The sequence below is a fragment of the Dendrobates tinctorius genome, unplaced genomic scaffold (assembly GCF_039654945.1).
Source record: "Dendrobates tinctorius isolate UK_male_01 unplaced genomic scaffold, ASM3965494v1 ptg000175l, whole genome shotgun sequence".
Taxonomy (NCBI): Eukaryota; Metazoa; Chordata; class Amphibia; order Anura; family Dendrobatidae; genus Dendrobates; species Dendrobates tinctorius.
In genome coordinates, this window is record NW_027361842.1 from 10795284 (window position 1) to 10819893 (window position 24610).

The 24610-nt window shown below is 44.8% G+C and overlaps 1 protein-coding gene across 30 annotated transcripts in view; it reads left to right on the plus strand.

Annotated features, from left to right (window-relative positions):
• GPHN (gephyrin) overlaps nt 1-24610 on the plus strand; it is a 663734-nt gene that overhangs the window by 523277 nt on the left and 115847 nt on the right. For 17 of the 30 annotated variants that reach the window (XM_073551368.1, XM_073551372.1, XM_073551371.1 and 14 more), the window contains one exon: nt 22801-22833. The exons of the other annotated variants lie outside the window; for them this stretch is intronic. In XM_073551368.1, the coding sequence (XP_073407469.1) occupies nt 22801-22833 (33 nt within the window). The remainder of the gene's footprint in view (nt 1-22800; nt 22834-24610) is intronic. 30 annotated transcript variants of the gene reach the window in all.

Below are 24610 nucleotides of genomic sequence, written 5' to 3' on the forward strand. Positions count from 1 at the left end.
ATGGAACTTTTCACCTTTGGATCGGCTGCGGCCTGTAAAGAATCCTGACATCACCATCTCCTCTTAGCCTGTGTTTTTGGGCTGCAGTGCTGGACTTGTGCAGGACTTTTAGCCCAAAAAGGTACATATGGTGACCTTCTCCAGTTAATGCCACTCCCGTATAATGCTAGTCTTCTAACGTTTAAGTGCCGTGTGCATTTCCAATCATATGATTGCTGGATTCCTACACTTTAGTGCTGTGTGCGTGCTCATTCATAATATAGCTGGACTTCCTTATTAAATGCGGTGTGCTTACTCTCATACTTATTGCTGGACTCTTACGTTTAGTGCCTTGTGCACACCTGAGTCATATTACTTTTGGACTGGTTCATATTAGTGGTTGCACCCCGCACTTCAGTTACACTGGACATTTCCATATTGTGCTGTGCATTCGTTACTGTTGCAGGAAGTGCTCTGTTTGCATCAACTTTGGTCTCAGTTTCATATTATCCCAAGCAATCAGATTCCGTAGTACCCATATAATTGTTACAGGATACTCAGACCAATTAAGGAATCTGCTGGGATAATGTCGACTGAGACAAAGTTGGATCAGTTGTCTCTATGATCCACACTGTACAGACGGATATAGAGGCTCTGCAAGACAAGGTTGCTAACTGGGAGGCCCATTTTGGACAGGCGCTACATGATGTAAGTAATCAGATAACAGCATGGGCACCTCCACTCCCGGGGCAGCCACTGCCAACTAGCCCTCCCAAGTTACCATCGTTTAGGTTCAGTGGAGACCGCTACAATTTTTGTGGGTTTGTAAATCAATGCCTTTTGTATTTTGATGTTCATGCCACCCACTTCCTTACTGATCGATCCAAGGTTTTATGTATAATCATGTTACTTAATTCCTGAGCTCTCGCGAGGGCAAATCCGTTTATGGAGACTCGTGACCCTCGTTTGAATAACCTTGATGATTTTCTTACTGCAATGTCTATGATGTTTGATGTTCCTAATCGTCGCACTACAGCTGAGACCGCCTTGTTATCATTACGTCAGGGTAAGCGTTCTGTCATTGAATATGCTACTGAGTTTAGACGGCTGGCGGTGAATATGATTTGGGACTGTTATGCCCAATTACCCATTTTTAAGAGGGGATTGTCTAGTGTGATGCAGATGCTCCGCAAGATTTAGACGATTTTATACAGCATTGTGTACGCATTGACATACGAATTACTGAGTGTAGACAGGAGAGATTTGCACCATCTTAATTGTGTCACTATCTCTTCCCTTTCTTCTAAAGTACCTACCCTCTTGGGAGGCTGAACCAGTTCCCATGCAGATGGATGCTTTACCGCGGTGTGAGAGTAACGAGCGCAGGGAGCATCGTTTTCGGGAAAGTCTGTGTTTTTACCGTTGTCAGTCAGATCACTTCCTTATCAAGCGGCCTCGCAAGGTACTGGCCACGGTAGGGAGATTTGAGAATCAGGATGCTGAATCTGTTACGTCTGAGTCTAGTTTTCTGTGAATGGCATCTTTTATTCTCTATGCAAATAAAGTCCGTGGAGCCTCATTTAAGAGTCTCAAACACGGGACTAGCCAGATCTTCCTCCAGGGAAGGACTTTATTTGCATATTCGTATTTCCCATGGAGCAATGCACCTAGGATTTCACTGATTGAGCACCTTTGCCGGCTGCCGCAGTGTTTTCTTTGACTGGTCTCCCTGTGGTCAGTAATTGTTTTGTGATCTTTTATTCTCTGTCTGTGATGGCTTCTCCTAAAACAAAGAGGAATAAAGAGACACATTGCTCCCTTCCCATTAAGATCTGGTTGTCGGGTCAATGGATTCCCTGTGCAGCTATGGTGTATTCAGGGGCCGGAGGTAATTTTATGGACTTAACCTTTGCCAAGGAACATGGCATACAGACTCAGCAGAGAGCCACCCCGGTAACTATGGAAACGGTGGACAGTTCCCCTCTAGTTTCTGGACCAGTAGATCAGGAAACTGTACCTATAAAAGTTTTTATTTACCCCGACCATCTGGAAATGTTATCCTTTATGTTGATTTCTTCACCACATTTCCCTTTAATTTTAGGAATTCCATGGCTGCAGACTCAGAATCATATTATCAACTGGGAGACCAAGGAAATCACTTTCCCATCAAGGGAAACTCCAATGACAAGCCAGGAAAGTTTTCGGGATACGGATTGTACCACTCAGGTATCTTTGTTACCATCTATTTATAATGAATTTTTGGATATTTGTGAAAAGTAGATGGCACACCAACTTCCTCCTCACAGACCCTATGATTGTCCCATTGAACTGCTTCCGGAGGCAGCTATTCCATTCAAGAATTCAACCCATTAGCAGCTCCGGAGCTGCAGGCTTTGAAGGAATACATTGATGAGAATTTGGCTTTTAAGGGTTTAATTCATCCCTCCTCATCACCAGCTGGACCACCCATCTTTTTCGTAAAAAAGGAGGATGGAACTCTTAGACCTTGTATTGAATATCGGGAGCTCAATAAGGTAACCATCCGGAATCGCTGCCCTTTATCGTTGATTCCTGAATTGCTGGAAAGAGTACAACATGCTAAGATCTCCTCTAAGTTGGATCTTCGAGGAGCGTGTAATTTGATTCGGATCCGCTCTGGAGATGAATGGAAGACTGTATTAAGATGTCGGTATGGGCATTTCGAATATCTTGTGATTGGTCTCTGCAATGCTCCGGCAACCTTCCAACACCTAGCTAATGATATTTTTAGAGATCTTTTAGACCATTTTGTTGTGATATATCTGGATGATATATTGTTTTTTTTCAGATTCATTGCCGGAACATCAGGAGCATGTTAAAACCGTCCAAAAACGTCTGAAAGAGAATCATCTCTACATTAAGCCTGAGAAATGTGAGTTCCATCGCAGAGAGATTCAATTTCTTGGGTATATCATCTCACCACAGTGGCTTAACATGGAGGCAAGTAAGATCCAGCCTATTCTTGATTGGCCCGCACCTAAAATTGGCAAGCACGTACAGCGTTTCATCGGATTCGCAAACTTTTATAGACTATTTATTCGTAATTTCTCTGAAATTGTTCGACTCTTTACACAGCTAACTAAGAAGGAAAATACTTTCTTGTGGTCCTCACAGGCTCAGGAAGCTTTTGATTGTCTTAAGTCCCGGTTTACTTCTACACTTGTACTGATTCACCCTAACCCAGCACATCCTTTCATCGTGGAAGTGGATGCTTCGGACTGTGCTCTGGGGACCATCCTTTCACAGAGAACAAGAGAGAAGGGTCTGTTACATCCATGTGCTTTTTTTTCTCGCAGACCTTCCGCTGCAGAGAAGAACTATGATGTGGGAGATAAAGAGCTTATTGCCATTATCGCTGCATTTAAGGAATGGAGGCACCATCTGCAGGGGGCAGCACAACAAGTTATTGTGCTCACGGATCATTGCAATCTGGAATTTCTTAGATCTACTAGATGTCTTTCTTTACGTCAAGCTCGTTGAAGTCTATTTTTGAACCAATTTAATTTTGTCATTTTGTACTGCCGAGGTTCACGTAATGGGAAAGCGGATGTTTTGTCACGAATCCATGCCACGGATTCTGTACCTGGGACTCTGTCTAAGACTATCTTGTCTTATGCCAACTTTGTCGGAGTCATTCAGAATAAGGCTTTATGGAAGACCATTAATGAGGCCTATGATGCAGACACGTTTAGAGCCAAACCGACTGCTGATGTGAACTTCGTTCTCAAAAAAACGGTATGTGGGTCTTGGATCAACATTTATACGTTCCGAAGGCCGTAAAGCTGCAGGTCCTCAAGTTTGCCCATGACTCCAAGTTGGCTGGTCATCGGGGGTACGGAAGACACAGCAGTTCCTCAGCCATTTCTTTTGGTGGCCTACCTTTCTGAAAGACATGAAGAGCTACATTCTCTCTTGTGAGGTATCTACTCCTCGTGTATCACCTACTGGATTGCTACAACCAATACCCGTCCATTTCTGCCCTTGGTGGTCTATTTCTATGGACTTTATAGTAGAATTGCCCACCTCTGGAGGAAATAATTCTATTCTGGTGGTAATAGATCGCCTTGCTAAGGCTGCCCACTTCATCCCTTGTACTGGTCTTCCCTCAGCCAGAATGTGTTCTGGCTACATAGCGTTCTGGATGAAATCATCTCGGATTGGGGAGTGCAGTTTACGTCTAGGTTCTGGAAGGGATTCTGTTCTGCGCTTGGTGTTAATGTTTTTCTGTCTTCTGCGTATCATCATCAGACTAATGGGCAGATGGAGTGGACTAATCAGACTCTGGAACAGTAACTACCATGTTATATCAGCCAATCACAGGATGACTGGTTAGAGTTGCTTCCGCAAGCAAAATTTTGTTATAACAACTCTGAGAGTTCATCTACTAAGGTAACACCCTTCTTTACTAACCTGGGTTATCATCCCAGTATTCTTCCCAGATCCCCGATCGATGCACCGATGCCTGCAGTTCATGAGAGGTTGGCAACAATGAGACAAAATGTGGAAACCCTGAAGCAGTCGTTATCTACTGCACAGGAGAGATATAAAAGATCTGCCAATAGGTTTCGGAGGCCTGCACCTATGTTCAAGGTAGGGGGACTCGGTGTGGTTATCCACAAAAAAATTGAGATTGAACATTCCGTCACAGAAACTGAGGCAAAAATTCATCGGCCCGTTCAAGATCTCTGGGATCGTGAGTTCCGTTGCCTGTTATCTGAAGTTACCAAGGACCTTAAAGGTACATCCTGTGTTTCATGTCTCCCTATTAAAACCAGTGTCTCCGAATACTTTTCAGGGTCGTATTACGCCTCCTTCTCAGCCTGTGTTGGTGGACGGGCAAGAACAATTTGTTGTAGAGAAGATTCTGGACTCTAGTATCCGCAGGAATCAGCTACAATACCTCATCAAATGGCAAGTATATCCATCTGAGGAGAACTCTTGGGAGCCAGTGAGTAATATCTGTGCCCCTCAAAAGATTATTTTGTTCCATTAAAGATTTCCTGAAAAACCTAGTCTTGGATCATCCTGAGGCGGCTTCTGAGGTGGGAGTAATGTAAGGATTCAGGACTTTCCTTTGTGCCTGTTCGCCCTTATCCAAGATGGGGTCTTGTATCTCGCCTTGTCATGGAACTTCCTGTCTGTTCTGATTATTTAAGTGCGGGCCATGTGTTCCTCTTTGCCTGAGTATTTTGTTGCTGTTAGCTCCTGAGCTCCTGCCTGTTTACTGGTGCAGTCCCTGCTGCTGCTGCTTTTTACTCGGTACTCTGCCTCTCCACGTTAAGCTGCCTACAGTCCTCTGTGCATCTCCCTGATGCCGTCTGTGCTTAACTACTGTCTGGACTTCTAGTGTGGAACTATTCGCCTCTGGATCGGCTGTGGCATGTAAAGATTCCTGACATCACCATCCCCTCTAGGTCTGTGTTTGTTGGGCTGAGGTGCTGTATTTGTGCGGGACTTTCAGCCCAAAAGGGTACACATAGTGACCTTCTCTGTTAATTCTACTCCTGTATAATGCTGGTCTTCTATGTTTAAGTGCCGTGTGCATTTCCACCCATATGATTGCTGGACTTCTACACTTTAGTGCTGTGTGCGTGCTCATTCATTATATAGCTGGACTTCCTTATTAAACACGGTGTGCTTACTCTCATACTTACTGCTGGACTACTAGGTTTAGTGCCTTGTGCACACCTGCATTATATTGCTGCTGGACTGGTTCATATTAGCGGTTGTGCCCCGCTCTTCAGTTACACTGGACATTTCCATATTGTGCTGTTCTTTCCTTACTGTTGCAGGAAGTGCTCTGTTAGTTTTGTTTCTCTTGTTAATATACTCATTTGCATCAACTTTGGTCTTTGTTTTGTATTATCCAACACAATCAGATTCCTTAGTAACCGCATAATTGTTAAACAACTCATACAGACCAATGGTGCTTGTATACTGCTGACAGTGTGTACAGGGCAATGTTACATGTATTCCGCTGACAGTACCTACAGAGAAATGGTTGCTGAAATCTGCAGACAGTGCAGGGCAATGGAGCTTGTATACTGTTGATAGTGAGTACAGTGTAATAGTGGCTGTACTCAGCTGATAGTGCCTATAGGGCAATGTTGCTTGTATACTGATATCAGCAGAGTACAATCACCTTTACCCCCCCCCCCCAGGCACTATCAGTAGAATTAAAGCATTATTACCTTGAAATCACTATCAAAAGTATATAAGCATTATTGCCCTGTGCGCACTGTCAGCAGTATACAAGCATTGTTGCCCTGTGCGCACTGTCAGCAGTGTACAAGCACAATTTCCCTGTACTCACTGTCAGCAGTATATATAATCCCATTGTCCTCTACGCACTGTCAGCAGTATATAAGCATCATTGCCCTGTATGCACTGTCAGCAATATACAAGTATCATTGCCCTGTGTACAGCACCATTGCCCTGTACACACTGTCAGCAATATACAAGCACCATTGCCCTGTACCCATTTCAGCAGTATATAAGCATTATTGCCCTGTGCGCACTGTCAGCAGTATACAAGCATTGTTGCGCTGTGCGCACTGTCAGCAGTGTACAAGCACAATTTCCCTGTACTCACTGTCAGCAGTATATATAATCCCATTGTCCTCTACGCACTGTCAGCAGTATACAAGCATCATTGCCCTGTATGCACTGTCAGCAGTATACAAGTATCATTGCCCTGTGTGCAGTACCATTGCCCTGTACACACTGTCAGCAATATACAAGCACCATTGCCCTGTACCCATTTCAGCAGTATATAAGCATTATTGCCCTGTGCGCACTGTCAGCAGTATACAAGCATTGTTGCGCTGTGCGCACTGTCAGCAGTGTACAAGCACAATTTCCCTGTACTCACTGTCAGCAGTATATATAATCCCATTGTCCTCTACGCACTAGCAGCAGTATACAAGCATCATTGCCCTGTATGCACTGTCAGCAGTATACAAGTATCATTGCCCTGTGTGCAGCACCATTGCCCTGTACACACTGTCAGCAATATACAAGCACCATTGCCCTGTACCCATGTCAGCAGTATACAAGCACCATTGCCCTGTACGCACTGTCAGCAGTATACAAGCACCATTGCCCTGTAGTCACTCTCAGCAGTATACAAGCACCATTGCCCTGTACACACTGTCAGCAGTATACAAGCACCATTGCCCTGTAGTCACTGTCAGCAGTATACAAGCACCATTGCCCTGTACACACTGTCAGCACTATACAAGCACCATTGCCCTGTGCGCACTGTCAGCAGTATACAAGCACCATTGCGCTGTATGCACTGTCAGCAGTATACAAGCATCATTACCCTGTACGCACTGTCAGCAGTATACAATCACCTTTGCCCTTTACACACTGTCAGCAGTATACAAGCACCATTGCCCTGTACGCACTGTCAGCAGTATACAAGCACCATTGCCCTGTATGCACTGTCAGCAGTATACAAGCATCATTGCCCTGTATGCACTGACAGCAGTATACAAGCACCATTGCCCTGTAGTCACTGTCAGCAGTATACAAGCACCATTGCCCTGTATGCACTGTCAGCAGTATACAAGCATTATTGCCCTGTACGCGCTGTCAGCACTATGCAAGCACCATTGCCCTGTACGCACTGTCAGCAGTATATAAACACCATTGCCCTGTATGCACTGTCAGCAGTATACAAGCACCATTGCCCTGTAGTCACTGTCAGCAGTATACAAGCACCATTGCCTTGTATGCACTGTCAGCAGTATACAAGCACTATTGCTCTTTACGCACTGTCAGCAGTATACAAGCATTATTGCCCTGTACGCGCTGTCAGCAGTATACGAGCACCATTGCCCTGTACGCACTGTCAGCAGTATACAAGCGTCTTTGCCCTTTACACACTGTCAGCAGTATACAAGCACCATTGCCCTGTATGCACTGTCAGCAGTATACAAGCACCATTGCCCTGTATGCACTGTCAGCAGTATACAAGCACCATTGCCCTGTACGCACTGTCAGCAGTATACAAGCACCATTGCCCTGTATGCACTGTCAGCAGTATACAAGCACTATTTCCTTTTACGCACTGTCAGCAGTATACAAGCATTATTGCCCTGTACGCACTGTCAGCAGTATACAAGCACAATTGCCCTGTGCGCACTGTCAGCAGTATACAAGCATCATGCACTGTCAGCAGTATACAAGCATTATTGCCCTGTACGCGCTGTAAGCAGTATACAAGCACCATTGCCCTGTACGCACTGTCAGCAGTATACAAGCATTTTTGCCCTGTACACACTGTCAGCAGTATGCAAGCACCATTGCCCTGTACGCACTGTCAGCAGTATACAAGCACCATTGCCCTGTATGCACTGTCAGTAGTATACAAGCATCATTGCCCTGTACGCACTGTCGGCAGTATACAAACACCATTTCCCTGTACGCACTGTCAGCAGTATACAAGCACCATTGCCCTGTATGCACTATCAGTAGTATACAAGCACCATTTCCCTGTACGCACTGTCAGCAGTATACAAGCATCATTGCCCTGTACGCACTGTCAGCAGTATACAAGCACAAATGCCCTGTACGCACTGTCAGCAGTATACAAGCACCATTGCCCTGTACGCACTGTCAGCAGTATGCAAGCATCATTGCCCTGTACGCACTGTCAGCAGTATACAAGCACCATTGCCCTGTACGCACTGTCAGCAGAATGAAAGCACCATTGCCCTGTACGCACTGTCAGCAGTATGAAAGCACAATTGCCCTGTACGCATCATTTCCCTGTACACAGTGTTAGCAGAAGACAGGCATCATTGCCCTGTACGCACTGTCGGCAGGATATAGTGACCATTGCCTTGTAGCGCCATCCACAGAATACCGGCACCTTTGCCCTGATGACCCTGTGAATTCTTTGTCTATACTGCCAAGCTTTTCCAGTCTGTCTACACGTGGAATGCTGACTGCCACCTGCTGACTTATATTTTTGTCTGTTGCTTGGCACATTGATTTCCAATTTTTTTTTCTTTAATGTAGCAGGGTGCCTTCCAGCATTCCTGATTTCATTTTGATTATGTATATTTAGGAAACGCAGTTATTGCTAATATAACAGAGATTAGTCAAGTCATTTCAGGTCCAGGAGAGGTTTTTCAATGAGATTCATATTAGTAAAAAAAAAAATCCTACTTCCATGATTACTCAGCCCATACATCGCTAGTTCTTGGAACCCCCGTATATCTATGGATAATATTAACAGGACATCTTAGGTGCTGAAGAGTTCCTACTTGTGACCCTCTGAAGTGAATCTCTCTGTATATTATACTACTATAAATTTTAGGGCGTCTAATAAGAAATATGTCAAATGTGACTTTTGCCTATCGGCTCTTGACATGAGCTAGCTCACCCAGCCCCCACCTCTTCACTTCGTTGTTATCCTGCACAGACAGCTACCTCTGAAGGCTGTTGTTAGGAATATGTGTATTTCTACCTAGGGTTGTTGGGTAAATGTCATATTATTTAATGTTTGTTGTCTTCTTAACCCATTTGGACTCACCGTATTCCAGCATTATTCACAATTCTTTCTCTTCTGTGTGTATCATCTTGTGGTGTAATTATGAGTGATCTGTCCCAAAAACCTGATTATCTCACATAGAACTATAAATATCCCGGGCATAGTGTTTTTTGGCCAATGGTTTTTCTAGTTCCGACACATCATAAATATTTGGTCCATACCGCAGATTTCTGTGTACACCTGGCCAGAGTTGGCCTGAAGTTTCTTGGATCCCAATCCACACTCTTTACCAGGAATCTTCCAACTGTGAAATGCAATGACTGTACATTGACATATTATAAGTGATGTGAAAATTCTTTTGTCTTGTATTTGTTACAATTTATCTCATCATACAGAATGTGGTGAGGAATTTTGGCTACACTACTAGAGATGAGCGGATCAATTTGCGGGACTCAAGTTCAGTGTCAATGTCAGTGGTACCTTGCTGCTACATGGTAGGCCTGCGAATCTCTTACTTTCTGATGTCCTGCCATGGCTTATAATTAGCCAGAGCTGGCTCAACGTCATCTTTGTGTCACACCGATGACTTTGCACTGGCCCTGACAACTCAAATGCTGCATCGCGCATGACGTACATTTATGGGCCTCCCGCAGGTACGGACTGGGGCTGAGATTCAGTCCTGGCATTTGAAATCACACAGACCCATGCTGTCCCCATCCCCAGCAGCAGATGGGATATCTTACTAATATTACCCTGGATAGAGGAAGCAAGATTTACTACAAGACCAATATTTCTAATGATACCTGTGGCCTGCTGGGGTAAGTGATGGAGTCGCTCCGTCAAAACTCCTAACAGTATAGGTGTCTTGACAACACTGATTCTGTTAACATTGTAGCTGACAAGGCAGCCCACAACCAGACAGGCCCTTCTAGAATTTGCCAGATGGCCAGTCCGGCCCTGGCCTCCCGGGTTGGCGCCAGGTGCTACTGACCTTGTTATATGTTCCTAATCAACTCGTTACTTGCATTAAAAACAGCTGTCTTACAATCTCCTTTATAAAAGACTCCTGTCCACAGACTCAATTAATCAGTCAGACTCTAACCTCTACAACATGGGCAAGACCAAAGAGCTTTCTAAGGATGTCAGGGACAAGATCATAGACCTGCACAAAGCTAGAATGGGTTACAAAACCATAAGCTGGATGGTGTAATGGAGTTCTGTGAATTGATCTGCTCGTCTCTACTCTCTACTCTTCTCAGAATTCCTTTAGTTCAAATACAGTCAAGGATTAATAGCTTGAAATGTCCATCTAAGGACTTGCTGCAGCATTTCAATAATGGACAGTCAAGTCAAGACTTTGCCTAGGTCACACAGAAAATGAGCCGTCCATGTAATGGCCTGACCACCATGGTCACCTAGAAGTATAGCCAGTCTTTGTTGTTTCTCTCTTCTCTGGGGTTTGTCTCAAATTTGGAATTTTACCTCTATTGCATCCATATTTTCTTTTAGACATTACTTTAACATTTTCTTTCTTTTGGGACATTCAGAGGTTCTCATTGAGATAACTCCAGTTGTGGTAGTTTTCACCATAGATGGTATTTAAGTTATGTGGCAGAGGGACCATCACTATAACACCCCTGCTTAAATACCGATGAGTTACTCATGGCACTTGGGAACCTGATGAAAGCTTAGAGGTCCTTGTGAACCTATTAGGTCCAGCAAAAAGTATTACAGTGTGGTATATCGATGATCCTCAATAATTGTCCTTCCCTGGTGAAATATTTGGCTAATGTTGAAGCTTGCCAAATTCTAACTCTTTGTATTGTAATCCCTATTCCAGCGTATTTTGCATACTAGTGTCTGAAATTAGTCAGAATGTGACCAGAAAGAATGCAAAGCACACTAAGTCACTTGACAACTACTGGAACTGTAATAATACAGCAAAGGTATATAACAGCATACTGTAAATAGATATCCGTAAATCTGTGCTGTTAAATAAGGGGCAATTAAGGATCAGTCGTTATATAACATAGAGCGGGGATGTGGAAGACCACACAAAACACGACTTCTGGATCCAAATGTTACAAAAAAGATTACTTTATTGAGGAATACGGACAGAACAGGGAAAATGGGGGAGCATGTGCAGGGGACAATAAGGTGCGATAGTGCTGAAAGACGCGACGGTCCTGACAAAAAACATACCAGACAATATCAATACATAAATAGCTGCGAACAAACAGCAATTGTAGAATTAAATGAAATGTGCCACATTAGTATAACATATGGTAACACCCGTAAATGTATTCTCAATCTCATAATAGTGACCATAATAAAAGACTCTAGAAAAATTAGCCCATGAGACCATCCTTCTCCCAGTGCCCATTACAATTAAGGTGGCACCTCATCAAAGGGTAAACCTGAATCCTCATAATGTTTATGGAGACCAAAATTAGGGAGTGGTAGGGTAATACAATTATCACCTGTCTCAAAATATGGCTAATATAACATACATTGCCCACATGGTATAACCAAAAGGTTACAGGTAAGCACATATAGCTCCATGTGGGAAATGCATTACCCCCACAAAAGAGAGTACAAAGTGAACTCCCACAGGATATTACCGGGGGGAAAAAAAGGGAGAAAGAGAAGTCTCGGTGTTTACCTGTATGGGCACCGATGTGGTCAGGAAAAAATGGCGGCGTGTCTCCCCGACGCGCGTTTCGGAGCGAGGCTCCTTGTATTGTAATCCCTATTCCAGCGTATTTTGCATACTCATGGTCACATGCCGACTAGTGTCTGAAATTAGTCAGAATGTGACCAGAAGAATGCAAAGCACACTAAGTCACTTGACAACTACTGGAACTGGCAAGCGGAGCCGAATTCTAATGGTGTGCTTTATCCATCTATAAAATTCAGAAAGATTTCACCAGAGTTGGTCAACCCCTCATAAGGTCTAGTCACCTATCATAAAGTGAAAAACCCCTTAATTACAGGTTACGTCCAGTCTGTTTCTAATGGTGGAGTCATGTCCGATCATCGGTCCATGAAGCCAAACTGCCATTTGTCTCAAACACAAGAAAAAGTGCACCCCTGACTCATATGAGGAAAAATGGCCACATGGCCAAGTCCCAAGTCCTAGAACTCTTGTAACTTTTAGTTTTTGGTAGTTAATATGTGTGTGCGGTTGTTGTATTCGTTGTTGTATTCATTGTCTGTGGGTGATTTGTCTTCATGTTCTAAAAGATACTTTCCATATCAGTGGAAAATTCTAACTATATTAATAATCTTGTAACATATCCCTTAATGAGAAGGGAAGGGTAACTGAACCCAATTAGCAAATACAGCGCTATTCAGATGAATGATACTGTGCTGTGTGTTTCTTGCAGAATATGATTGTTCATGAACATCTTGACAGAAGTGAAGGGATTGTAGTGCTTGAGGAGCCACTTGGTGTATAGACCGCTATAGTGTTACCATTATTCACATCATGTAGTGTTACAGGCAAAGCCCCATCACCTTAGGTCAAGATAGATTGATAAACTTCACATTAGCTAGAGGAAATGGCCATTTTCATATGATATAAGCAAAACGCACCTCTTAGGGGTGCATATACGGTTGTGAGAAAAAGTGTTTGACCCCTTCCTGACTTCCTATTCTTTAGCACATTTGTCATACTTAAAAATGTTTCATATCATCAAACAAATTTAAATATTAGACAAAGATAATACAAGGAAACACACAATGCAGTTTTTAAATTAAGGTCTTTATTAAAGGAAAAAGAAATCCAAACCTACAGGACCTTGTGTGAAAAAGTGATTGCCACCCTCCTTAAAACATAAATTAACTGTGGTTTATCACATATTTTGGAAGATGAATTCAATTTTACTAGCCACACACTGGCCTAATTACTGCCATACCTGCTCTCAATCAATAAATCACTTAACTAGGACCACCCTGACAAAGTGAAGTAGACCTAAAGTTCCTCAAAAGCTGGAAATAATGTCGCGATTCAGAGAAATTCTGGAACAAATGAGAAGCAAAGTAGTTGAGATTTATCAGTGTGGAAGAGGTCACAATGCCATTGTTTAAGCTTTTGGACTCCAACGAACCACAGTGAGAGCCATTATCCACAAATGGCGAAAACATGGAACAGTGGTGAACCTTCCCAGGAGTGGCCAGCCAACCAAAATTACCCTGAGATCACCGTGATGACTCATCCAAAAAGTCATAAAAAACCCACAACAATATCCAAACAACTGCAGTTCTCCCTTGCCTCAATTAATATTCATGACTTCACCATAAGAAAGAGGCTAGGCAAAAATGGCCTGCATGGTAGAGTTCCAAGACGAAAACCACTGCTAAGCAGTAAGAACATAAAGGCTCAACTCAGTTTTGCCAGAAAACATCTGTGGAATACTCTGTGGACTGGCCACACAAGAGTTGAACTTTTTAAAGTGTAGGTCCCAATACATCTGGCATAGAAGTACAGTGGTTGGACAAAATAATGGAAACACCTGGAAACATCAACAAAAGTTAGTTTGATATGGTGTAGGTCCACCTTTTGCAGCGATTACAGCCTCAATTCTCTGAGGTATGGATTCATACAAGGTGTGAATTGTTTCCAAAGGAATTGTAGCCCATTCTTCAGTTAAAACACCCTCCAGTTCTTTGAGCGACGATGGCGGCGGAAATCGACGTCTAACTTGAATCTCTAAAATCGAGCATAAATGCTCAATAATGTTGAGGTTTGGGGATTGTAGGGGCCAGATGAGATGCTCAACTTCATTACAATGTTCCTCGTGCCATGTTTTAACGATTCTAGCTGTATGAATTGGTGCATTATCATCCTGAAAGATGGCGTTCCCCTCCGGGAACAGTGCTTGAACCATAGGATGCACTTGGTCGCCCAAAATGCCTAAATAATCTTGGCTGCTAATTCTTCCATGAAGGGATATCATTGGCCCGGCGGATCTCCACGAAATAGCACCTCAGATCATCACAGAACCTCCGCCATGTTTTACGATTGGGAGAAGGCAGTCTCGATGGAATGCTTCTTTCGGCTGTCTCCAAACGTACACTCGGCCGGAGGTCGGAAATAGTGTAAACGATGATTTGTCTGAGAATATCACATGTTTCCACTGCTCGAGGGACCAATTCTGGAGGTTTCTACACCGCTCTAAACGCTTCAAAACATTTGTCATTGAGAGCAGCGGTTTTCGAATTGCAGCTCTTCCGTGTAATCCAGATTTGTGCTGCTCCCGACTAACAGTTTTCGTGGAAACTGGGTTCTGTAGGTGTTCATTGAATTCAGCAGTGATTTTCGGAGCCGTGGTCTTGCGATCCTCTCTCACAATTTGCTTTAGAGTCCAACGGTCTCTCTCAGTCAACTTCGACTTTTGTCCGGACCTGTGCTTTGCTGCGGACATTTTTCCTTCTCTTTCAAACGCACTACAAACTTCACTTCAAACGTACTTTGGAGACAGTACCTCTTGACACGCCAAGCATTCGGGGGCACTTTGTTACACTAGCGCCTGCCATACGAGCCGAGCACCAACAATTTGGCCTCTTTGAAAATCCGAGAGGTCTGCCATTTGTATCAGGTTCTCATCAATGTTCTTACAATTCTGCAAAACAAACAGTTAATTTACATACACATATCACATAACACAAATAATCAACTACAAAGCATTATGTGAGAATCATGTGGGAATAGTGGATGAGGGCAGGTATATCTCACCCAGATTCCTTTCCTATGTGGCCTAGTCTGGTCAGTATCGCACCTGCTTACTAATGGATAATGGGAGGTGGATATAAAAGGATGCCAGGTGGTTGTGTGAGTGTCTCAGCATGGGAACACAGAGAGCCTGTCTGTGTGAGAGACACACGTGAGTGGAAGCAGTGCCCACTGCAACTGTGGTTTGGCTGGACGGGAGAAGCCCGCCAGTTGGTAGTTAGGTTGTCCATTGTTTAGTTAGTGCCGGACAGGCAAGGATTTGTTTTATGTTTTATTTCTTTATGCATTGCTTTCACCGTTAATAAACCTGACCCAGGGTCAGTTATACACGAATCCCAGCTCTGCGCCTGAGTTTCATGCTGAACGCACGTGACCTTTGACCCCAGCAAAGGCGATCCCGGAGTGTTTTATCACATTGTGGTGGAGAACGCGGGCATCACGTTGCAAGCATGAGCATGGAGGACTTGGTGAAAGCGCTGGTACAGTCCACCGCCGTCCAGCAAGAAGCTAATCGGGTGATGATGGCCCAGCTGAAGGAGTTGGTGGACATGACAGTTACCGATCGTTCGCTTCTCCAGCAGGTGGCGCAGCGCTTGGCAAGCTTACCTGAGCTTAACCTGGAAGCCGAGTCGAGAGTGATTCACATGAGTCGGTACTGGCAGAAGATGACGACCGAAGATGACGTCGAGGCATACCTGACCACGTTTGAACGGACGGCGGTGCGAGAAAAATGGCCGAAGGCACGATGGGCCGGCCTGATTGCCCCGTTTCTTTCCGGTGAGGCCCAAAAGGCTTATTATGACTTAGAGCCTGAAGCCGCGCAGGACTTTGACAAATTGAAAGCCGAGATCTTGGCCCGGCTGGGAGTGACGACCACTGTCCGTGCACAGAGAGTGCATCAATGGACTTATCAGCCGGATAAACCACCGCGGTCACAGATGTTTGACCTGATCCATGTGACGAAGAAGTGGCTACAACCCGAGGTGTTGACAGCGCCAGAGATAATCCAGAGAGTCGTCATGGACAAGTACCTGAGAGCTCTACCTCCAGCCCTGAGGAAGTGGGTGAGCCATGGAAATCCTACGACGGCAGATCAACTGGTGGATCTGGTTGAACGTTACTCCGTGGCGGAAGGACTCCGAGACGACGCTACCCCACCTCGTTCTTCATCGTCTCCACGTGGAACCGGTAAGACTGTTCCAGGGAGTAGGGGAGATGGAAAAATCCCTAAGACAGTGGGGGAGGAAAACGGTACTGCCCGCACTGCGAGGCCGAGAGTAACGAACTATGGTCTAAGCAAGGGGCCCGTTAGGTGTTTCCGCTGCCAAGAGATGGGACATATTGCTGCGAACTGTCCGGTCACTACTGAACCCATGCAGTGCGACGTCACAGACTCTAAAAACCGCATGTCTATGGTTGCACGGGTAGTGAGTGTGAATGCCGGTCAAAAGGATGTGGAAAAACACTTGTGTGATTTAACTGTTGATGGCAAAAATGTGGTGGCATTGTTAGACTCGGGAAGTGTGGTGACTCTGGTGAAGGCCAGTCTGGTGTCAGCCCCGACTGGACCATCAGACAAATTTTCTGTAACGTGTGTGCATGGAGACACCTGTTCGTACCTCACCACGGTCATATGCATTACAACTTCCTATGGGTCTGTGCAACATAAAGTGGGACTCGTCCTGGCGTTATTGCATGATGTTATCCTGGGCCGGGATTTTCCCCACTTCTGGCAATTGTGGGAGAATCAGTTGATGCCCTCGGGTAATAGTGTACATGATTCTTCTCCCAGGGCGCGTGGGGGTCTCGAACCCCTGGAAGATGTCTCCCCGGAAGACTCGGGGGAAGAGTCTGTGGGAAATGACCTGCAGTTCCCGTTTTCAGTCATGGCGGGTGATACGGAGGAGACTGGGGAAGAGGAGGAGGCCGACAGCCGTCCACCTCCCCGTTTGCCGGATTTAGAAGTTCAGAAAGATGACTTCCAAAGCGAGCAAATAAAGGATCCTACCCTTTCTCAGGCTAGGACAAATGTAAAAGTGATAAATGGGGTACCCGTAGAACCTGGCTCTAGGCTGGCATATCCTTACATGGTTCTGGAGAATGATTTACTCTATCAGATAGAGAAAAAGGGGGAAGATACGGTGCAACTATTAGTCGTGCCAAAACCCTACCGGCGGCAGGTGTTGGACCTGGCCCACAGACATGTGATGGGAGGTCACCTGGGAGTCCAGAAAACCACCGAAAGGATATTACACTGTTTTGTTTGGCCAGGCATGCATCACGATATTCGTGTATATTGTGAGTCTTGTCCTGACTGCCAAGCCTCTGCACCTAAGCCCCGGTTCTGTAGCCCTTTGGTACCCCTACCTATTATTGAAGTCCCGTTTGAGAGGATTGGGATGGATTTAGTTGGGCCCCTTCCACGGTCTGCACGTGGACACCAACATATCCTGGTCATCTTGGATTATGCCACTCGTTACCCGGAGGCCATCCCTTTGCGTAACACGGCCACCAAGACGATTGCCAAGGAGCTGGTGCATGTGTTTAGTAGGGTCGGTATACCAAAACAGATACTCACCGACCAGGGGACCCCCTTTATGTCCAGGATAATGAAGGAGCTCTGCCGATTGTTACAAATCGAACCGTTACGCACATCCGTGTATCACCCTCAAACAGACGGGTTGGTTGAACGGTTCAATAAAACTCTGAAGCAGATGCTGAGAAAGGTGATAGACAAGGATGGGAAGAACTGGGACTATTTACTTCCGTATTTGCTTTTTGCCATCAGGGAAGTACCCCAGTCTTCCACGGGATTCTCGCCTTTCGAGTTATTGTACGCCTGACGTCCTCGCGGACTGTTAGACGTTGCAAAAGAAACCTGGGAGGGTCAGGTCACTCCATTTAAAACAGTGATAGATCACGTCACACAAATGCAGGACCGTATTGCGGCTGTTATGCCTATCGTCAAAGAACACATGATACAGGCTCAAGGAGCCCAAAAAAGAATCTATGATAGGGGCGCCAAGATCCGTACGTTTGCACCCGGAGATAGGGTGTTGATCCTGGTCCCCACGGTGGACAGTAAGTTCCTGGCAAAGTGGCAGGGCCCCTTTGAGATCAAGGAAAGAGTTGGTGAAGTAAACTACAAAGTATACCAGGCAGGTAAACGGAAACCTGAACAGATTTATCATGTAAATCTGATAAAGCCCTGGAAGGATCGGTCTGCCTTGTCAGCGGAGCTGGCCCGTCCTGTCTGCTCGCATACCGTACCGGAGGTACGGGTTGCAGAGACTCTCTCGGAGCGGCAAAAGACTGAGGTCAGGCAGTTCCTACTTCACAACCAAAAGTTTTTTTCAGAAAAACCCGGGCAGACTACGCTAATAAAACATGACATCGTAACGGAACCTGGTGTCACAGTTCACGTAAAGCCCTACCGAATCCCGGAAGCGCGCCGTGAAGCCGTTTCCCGAGAAGTGAAGGCAATGTTAGAGTTAGGTGTCATTGAGGAATCGCACAGTGCTTGGTCCAGCCCGATTGTGCTAATTCCTAAACCGGACGGCACCATCCGGTTCTGCAATGACTTCAGGAAACTGAATGCGGTCTCAAAATTTGATGCCTACCCCATGCCCCGGGTCGACGAGTTGATAGATCGGTTAGGAAAAGCCCGGTATATTACGACCCTAGACCTAACAAAGGGGTATTGGCAGATCCCTCTGGTGGAGGCTGCCAGAGAAAAGACGGCATTTGCTACGCCGGAAGGTTTGTTTCAGTATGTGTATATGCCGTTTGGACTGCACGGGGCATCGGCGACCTTCCAGAGACTGATGGATCGAGTCTTGAGGCCACATAGGCGGTATGCTTCGGCCTATTTGGATGACATTGTCATTTACAGCTTGGACTGGGAGACTCATCTCCAGAAAGTACAAGCTGTGATTGACGACCTGTGGGAGGAAGGTCTAACCGCGAACCCCAAGAAATGTCACATCGGGCTAGAAGAAGCCCGGTATTTGGGGTATGTAATTGGGAGGGGTGTTGTTAAACCCCAGGTTGATAAGATTCAGGCAGTTCAGGACTGGCCGCAACCTGTCAACAAGAAGCAGGTACAAGCCTTCCTGGGGATCGCCGGCTATTATCGCCGGTTCATACCCAATTTTGCAGCCATCGCTACCCCCCTGACGGATCTTACAAAAGGGAAAGACTCCGTCATGATTAAATGGAGTTTAGCGGCTGAAGAAGCCTTCCATAGCCTAAAACGGGCACTTTGCTCTCAGCCCGTACTGGTGACTCCGGACTTCCGCAGCGAGTTTGTGGTACAAACGGATGCCTCTGATACCGGTATCGGGGCCGTACTCTCACAAGTGAGAGACGGAGTGGAACACCCAGTCCTCTATCTCAGCAGGAAGCTGAATAAACACGAGCAAAGGTATGCAGTCGTAGAAAAAGAGTGCCTCGCCATTAAGTGGGCTCTAGAGGCCCTCAAATATTACCTGGTGGGCCGAAAGTTCAGGCTGATCACTGACCATGCCCCTCTCAAGTGGATGCACTTGAACAAGGAACGGAATAGCCGGGTGACCCGGTGGTTCCTTGCCCTGCAGGCCTACACTTTTACGGTGGAGCACCGCCCAGGAGTACAGATGGGAAACGCAGATGCCCTGTCCCGAGTGCACTGTTTGGCAGGTGTCATTGCTCGACCGGAGTGGTCTGAGCAGAGGGGGGGGATATGTGAGAATCATGTGGGAATAGTGGATGAGGGCAGGTATATCTCGCCCAGACTCCTTTCCTATGTGGCCTAGTCTGGTCAGTATCGCACCTGCTTACTAATGGATAATGGGAGGTGGATATAAAAGGATGCCAGGTGGTTGTGTGAGTGTCTCAGCCTGGGAACACAGAGAGCCTGTCTGTGTGAGAGACACACGTGAGTGGAAGCAGTGCCCACTGCAACTGTGGTTTGGCTGGACGGGAGAAGCCCGCCAGTCGGTAGTTAGGTTGTCCATTGTTTAGTTAGTGCCGGACAGGCAAGGATTTGTTTTATGTTTTATTTCTTTATGCATTGCTTTCACCGTTAATAAACCTGACCCAGGGTCAGTTATACACGAATCCCAGCTCTGCGCCTGAGTTTCATGCTGAACGCACGTGACCTTTGACCCCAGCAAAGGCGATCCCGGAGTGTTTTATCACAATTACCATATGTCACGGTTTGCATGTTTATAACATGTTCGAAGATTATGATGCCAAAGCGTTAGGTGTTTCCATTACTTTGTCCAACCCCTGGAACTCCACATTTCATAAAAGGAACATCATACCAACAGTAAAATATGGTTGTAGTAGTGGGAGAGTCTGGGGCGGTTTTCCTGCTTCAAGGCTTGAAAGACTTGCTGTGGTAAATGGAACAATAAATTCTGTTGTCTACCAAAAAATCCTGAAGGAGAAAATCCGGCCATCTGTTCGTGACCTCAAGCTGAAGCACACTTGTATTATGCAGTAGGATAATGATCCAAAACATACCAGCAAGTCCACCTCTTAATGGCTTAAAAAAAATTAAGACTTTGGAGTGGCCTTGTCAAAGTCCTGACCTTAATCCAATTGAGATGATGTGGCATGACCTTAAAAAGGCAGTTCATGCTCGGAAACCCTCCAATGTGGCTGAAGTACAATAATTCTGCAAAGATGAGTGGACCAAAATTCCTCCAGAGTGTTGTAAAAGACTCATTGCCCGTTATTGCAGATGCTTGATTGCAGTTGTTGCTGCTAAGGGTGACCTAACCAACAGTTATTAGATTTAGGGGGCAATCACTTTTTCCCACAGGGCCCTGTAGGTTTGGATTTCGTTTTCCCTTAATAATAAAGACATTCATTTAAACACTGCATTTTGTGATTACCTGTACAATCTTTGTCAAATATTTGCATTTGTTTTGTGATCTGAAACATTTAAGTGTGACAAACATGCAAAAGAATAGGAAATCAGGAAGGGGGCAAACACTTTTTCGCACAACTGTATGTATTACAGTAAAAATTTTCATTTTACATCAGTAATCATTCACTTGATTCTTCCGTCCTCTCTTTGCCACCTGCCATCATGGTAAAATTTGCAAGTCATGCTATTGCTGTCGATATTTGCCCTATCATTGCTGAGAAATCTGACATTAAAGTTACATGCAAATGAGATGCAAGTGCATTGGGGTGTGACAAAGCACTTTATGCTATTTTGCCCCACCTGCTACTTGCATTGATAGACTAGTCGATTGATCTTGGAAAATTCTCTGTGACAGGAAGCAGATGCAAGATATTGTATTGACCTGTCAATCAAAGGCAAGAGCCAAGCCCTGCTTGGGGAATAAGGAGTGAGGGAAGAAGAGCTGAATGTGCTTAGTCACGCCCTAATGCACTTGTACCTCATTTGCATATAACACATATGGCGGATTTTTGCACCAAAGGTATCTAGTTACTCATTGTGAGGACTGACAAATGTAAATATTTGACACTTGGACACCTACTGATTTACCTGAACAGGGTGCCTCTAAGCACTGTCCCTCCTCATCATACAACTACAGTGAGTATGCACTATATGCCACTCCTTATAAAGTGTATAGACCAATGGAGACAGACGAGTACAGCGCTCATCGCATTCCTGACCTTCACCCCATCCCACTGCAGTTATGTAGTTTGGAGAAATTAGGACTTTGTCTGTGGACTCGCTCTAGAACGTCATAAAAAGCTGTTCCATTTTTCCTCCTGCCACCTCTAATTAGGTCTATAGAAGATAATCTAGCCTTTGTCCACCTCTATGAAGGTGGTAGCGCTGGTACTTTCCCCATGAGTACTTGTCCTGACATAGGAGGTCATGGACAAATGAGATGACATCGGTGGTTACATAATTCATTGCAGAATGTAAGGCACAGAAAAGTGCCTCAGAGAGGAGACGAGCCGTTCCCGGTGCAGCAGCAAGCATGTCACAAGCAGTGAGTAAGCTCCTGTCCACTGCAGATAGGGGCAGTGCCGATTTGTTGGCATTAGCCTTAAATCACGAATTGAAAGGAGGCTAGAAGAGAGGACCTCATAAGGAATATTCTTTTTTCTTTTTCACTTGATAAGGTTGAATGAATAAAATAGGGCTCCAGATCCGTGTTATTGCTTGTGATGGCTATCTTCTACATCTTTGATGGGTATCAGTTTTCATCTATTAATGTGTCTTTAGAATAAGTAAAACTATCTATAGCTGTAAAAAGAAGGTGAGTATCCAAAAATCCTCCATATCAGAGCCTCAGTTCTAGTAGACAAGGAACCTTATTAATTTGTGTTCCGTTTTCTTGTCATTCATTCCTCCATCGGCCATTACCCAGCACTGGTGATTGTGCCTGTGTGTTTTTGAGTAGAAGTCATTAAGTAATTGTTACTACCAGGCCATAAATGATGTGACGTTTGGCGGTGCTCATGGCGTACCATGCAGGGGTAATGAGTGTGTGTTCATATGTCACCTGACAATTATCATCTGTTCGATTTGAAGAATCCAGTTGATAAAAAAACCAATCGCACATTTTTTTTCCAGGACATTTGGATTGCTGCCCCCTCCTTTTCTCAGGTTGTATTTTTGACTTTCCGTTTTCATAGACTCCATGGTTTGCTTTGCTTCAACGCTCTTCCATATTGATTGTTGTAGTGTGTATATCGTGTCATCGGTCTGGGGAACTATGTGCTCTTCTGTTATTCTCTTGTGATAATTTTGTATATATCTTTTCCATTTATTACTCCACTTCTTCATTGGCTTTATGTACAGCAAATGTACCAATGTAATCCCATCACTTCATCAGCCATTAAAGGGAATCTGTCAGCAAGTTTTTGCTACATCATCTGAGAGCAACATATGATGTAGAGACTGAGACCCTGATTTCAATGGTGTGTCACTTATTAGGCTGTTTTACTTAAATCAGTGTTTTATAATGAGATTATCATTACCGGACTAGGTGTCTCGTGCCTCCTAGTCCTCCTGCTCTGTGTAATCAACCACGCCTCCACCACTGACTAGCAGCTTTCTGCCAATCAGTGGTGGGGTTAGGAGCTATACAGAGCTCAACATACATAGCACTGTTACACCTACAACAGTGATTGTATCAAAAAGACAGCAAGCAACTCAGTAAGGGACACATCGCTGGATTCAGGATCTCAGCTCCGACAACATGCTGCCCTCGTATTACATAGCAAAACCTGGTGACAGATTCCCTTTAATGTAGAAAAAATACCAGAGCTGTTGTGAGATTGGCTGCTTGGCCCTGTAATTACACACTAGACTTTTTTAGACTTTTATGTAGATGTTGTGACAAATCAATGCTTTGTGTTCTATCTGTGATACAGTATGTATATTTTAGGTTTGTGTCATCAGCATTGGTGTCATGGACAAGATTCTTGTGTCTTCTCTATCGAGACGACCCTTTTGGAGCTCAAGTTTGTCATTTCATCTTTTCTCTGCCTCCATGCACATTATCATGCCCTTTTTGTACACATCCACAATATCTCTCTACTGTATGTGTCCTGTTGTAGAATAGTGTGTCTACTACCTCTATCGCCATCTTTACCTGCATGTGACTTTTGTGCTATAAAACTTTATACGCATACTTGTTCCAGGACCTGTCCGATCCTTTTTTGTTCATTTTCTGCCCTCTCTGTTCTTACATAGAATATGAGGCTATCTCATATATACTGAATATGAAATATGCTTAAGGGAAACCTTTACTGCTTTGAACGCAGCAGATGTTCATATATGTTTTTGATTGTAGGTAATAAAAGCAGAGACCATATTGTATAATAATTATTACATCTAAGCTCAGTCATTCCCGACCTTTTCACCATGGCAACCCCTTTTTATTCTGAGGTACCCTTAAAAGGTGGCTCTACCAGTGGCTTCACAGGGCTTTCGTCTTAGGCACCAAATATTGAGCCGCCTTCCTCCCTCTGCACTCCATTGCCGCTTAGTTTTGGATGGCCAAGGGCTGCTTTAAAATCCAGTTTGGTGCCTCAGAGTGCAGCAGTCAAGATGAGTGCGTCATTTTCTGCTGCACTCTGCAGAGACAGTGACTGAGATAACAAAGCTGTCAGCATGATGAAGTGATTTTTGTCAACTTGGTCTCTGGGTGTGCAAAGTGCCTACGGATGGCAAACTCATCTCGACTGCTGTGCTCTGCATTAGAGGGGATGATGAAGGCTGCGCTCTCCCACAGCTTTCCACCTTTCATCTCAGTCCCGTTAAGCAACAAGGTCAGATGAACTGCTGGGAACCCTTTCATATAAAAATTAGGTTAGGTATGCAATTTATTTTAACACAAATTATTATGGCCACTGTATATTCTACCAGCTTTGCATAA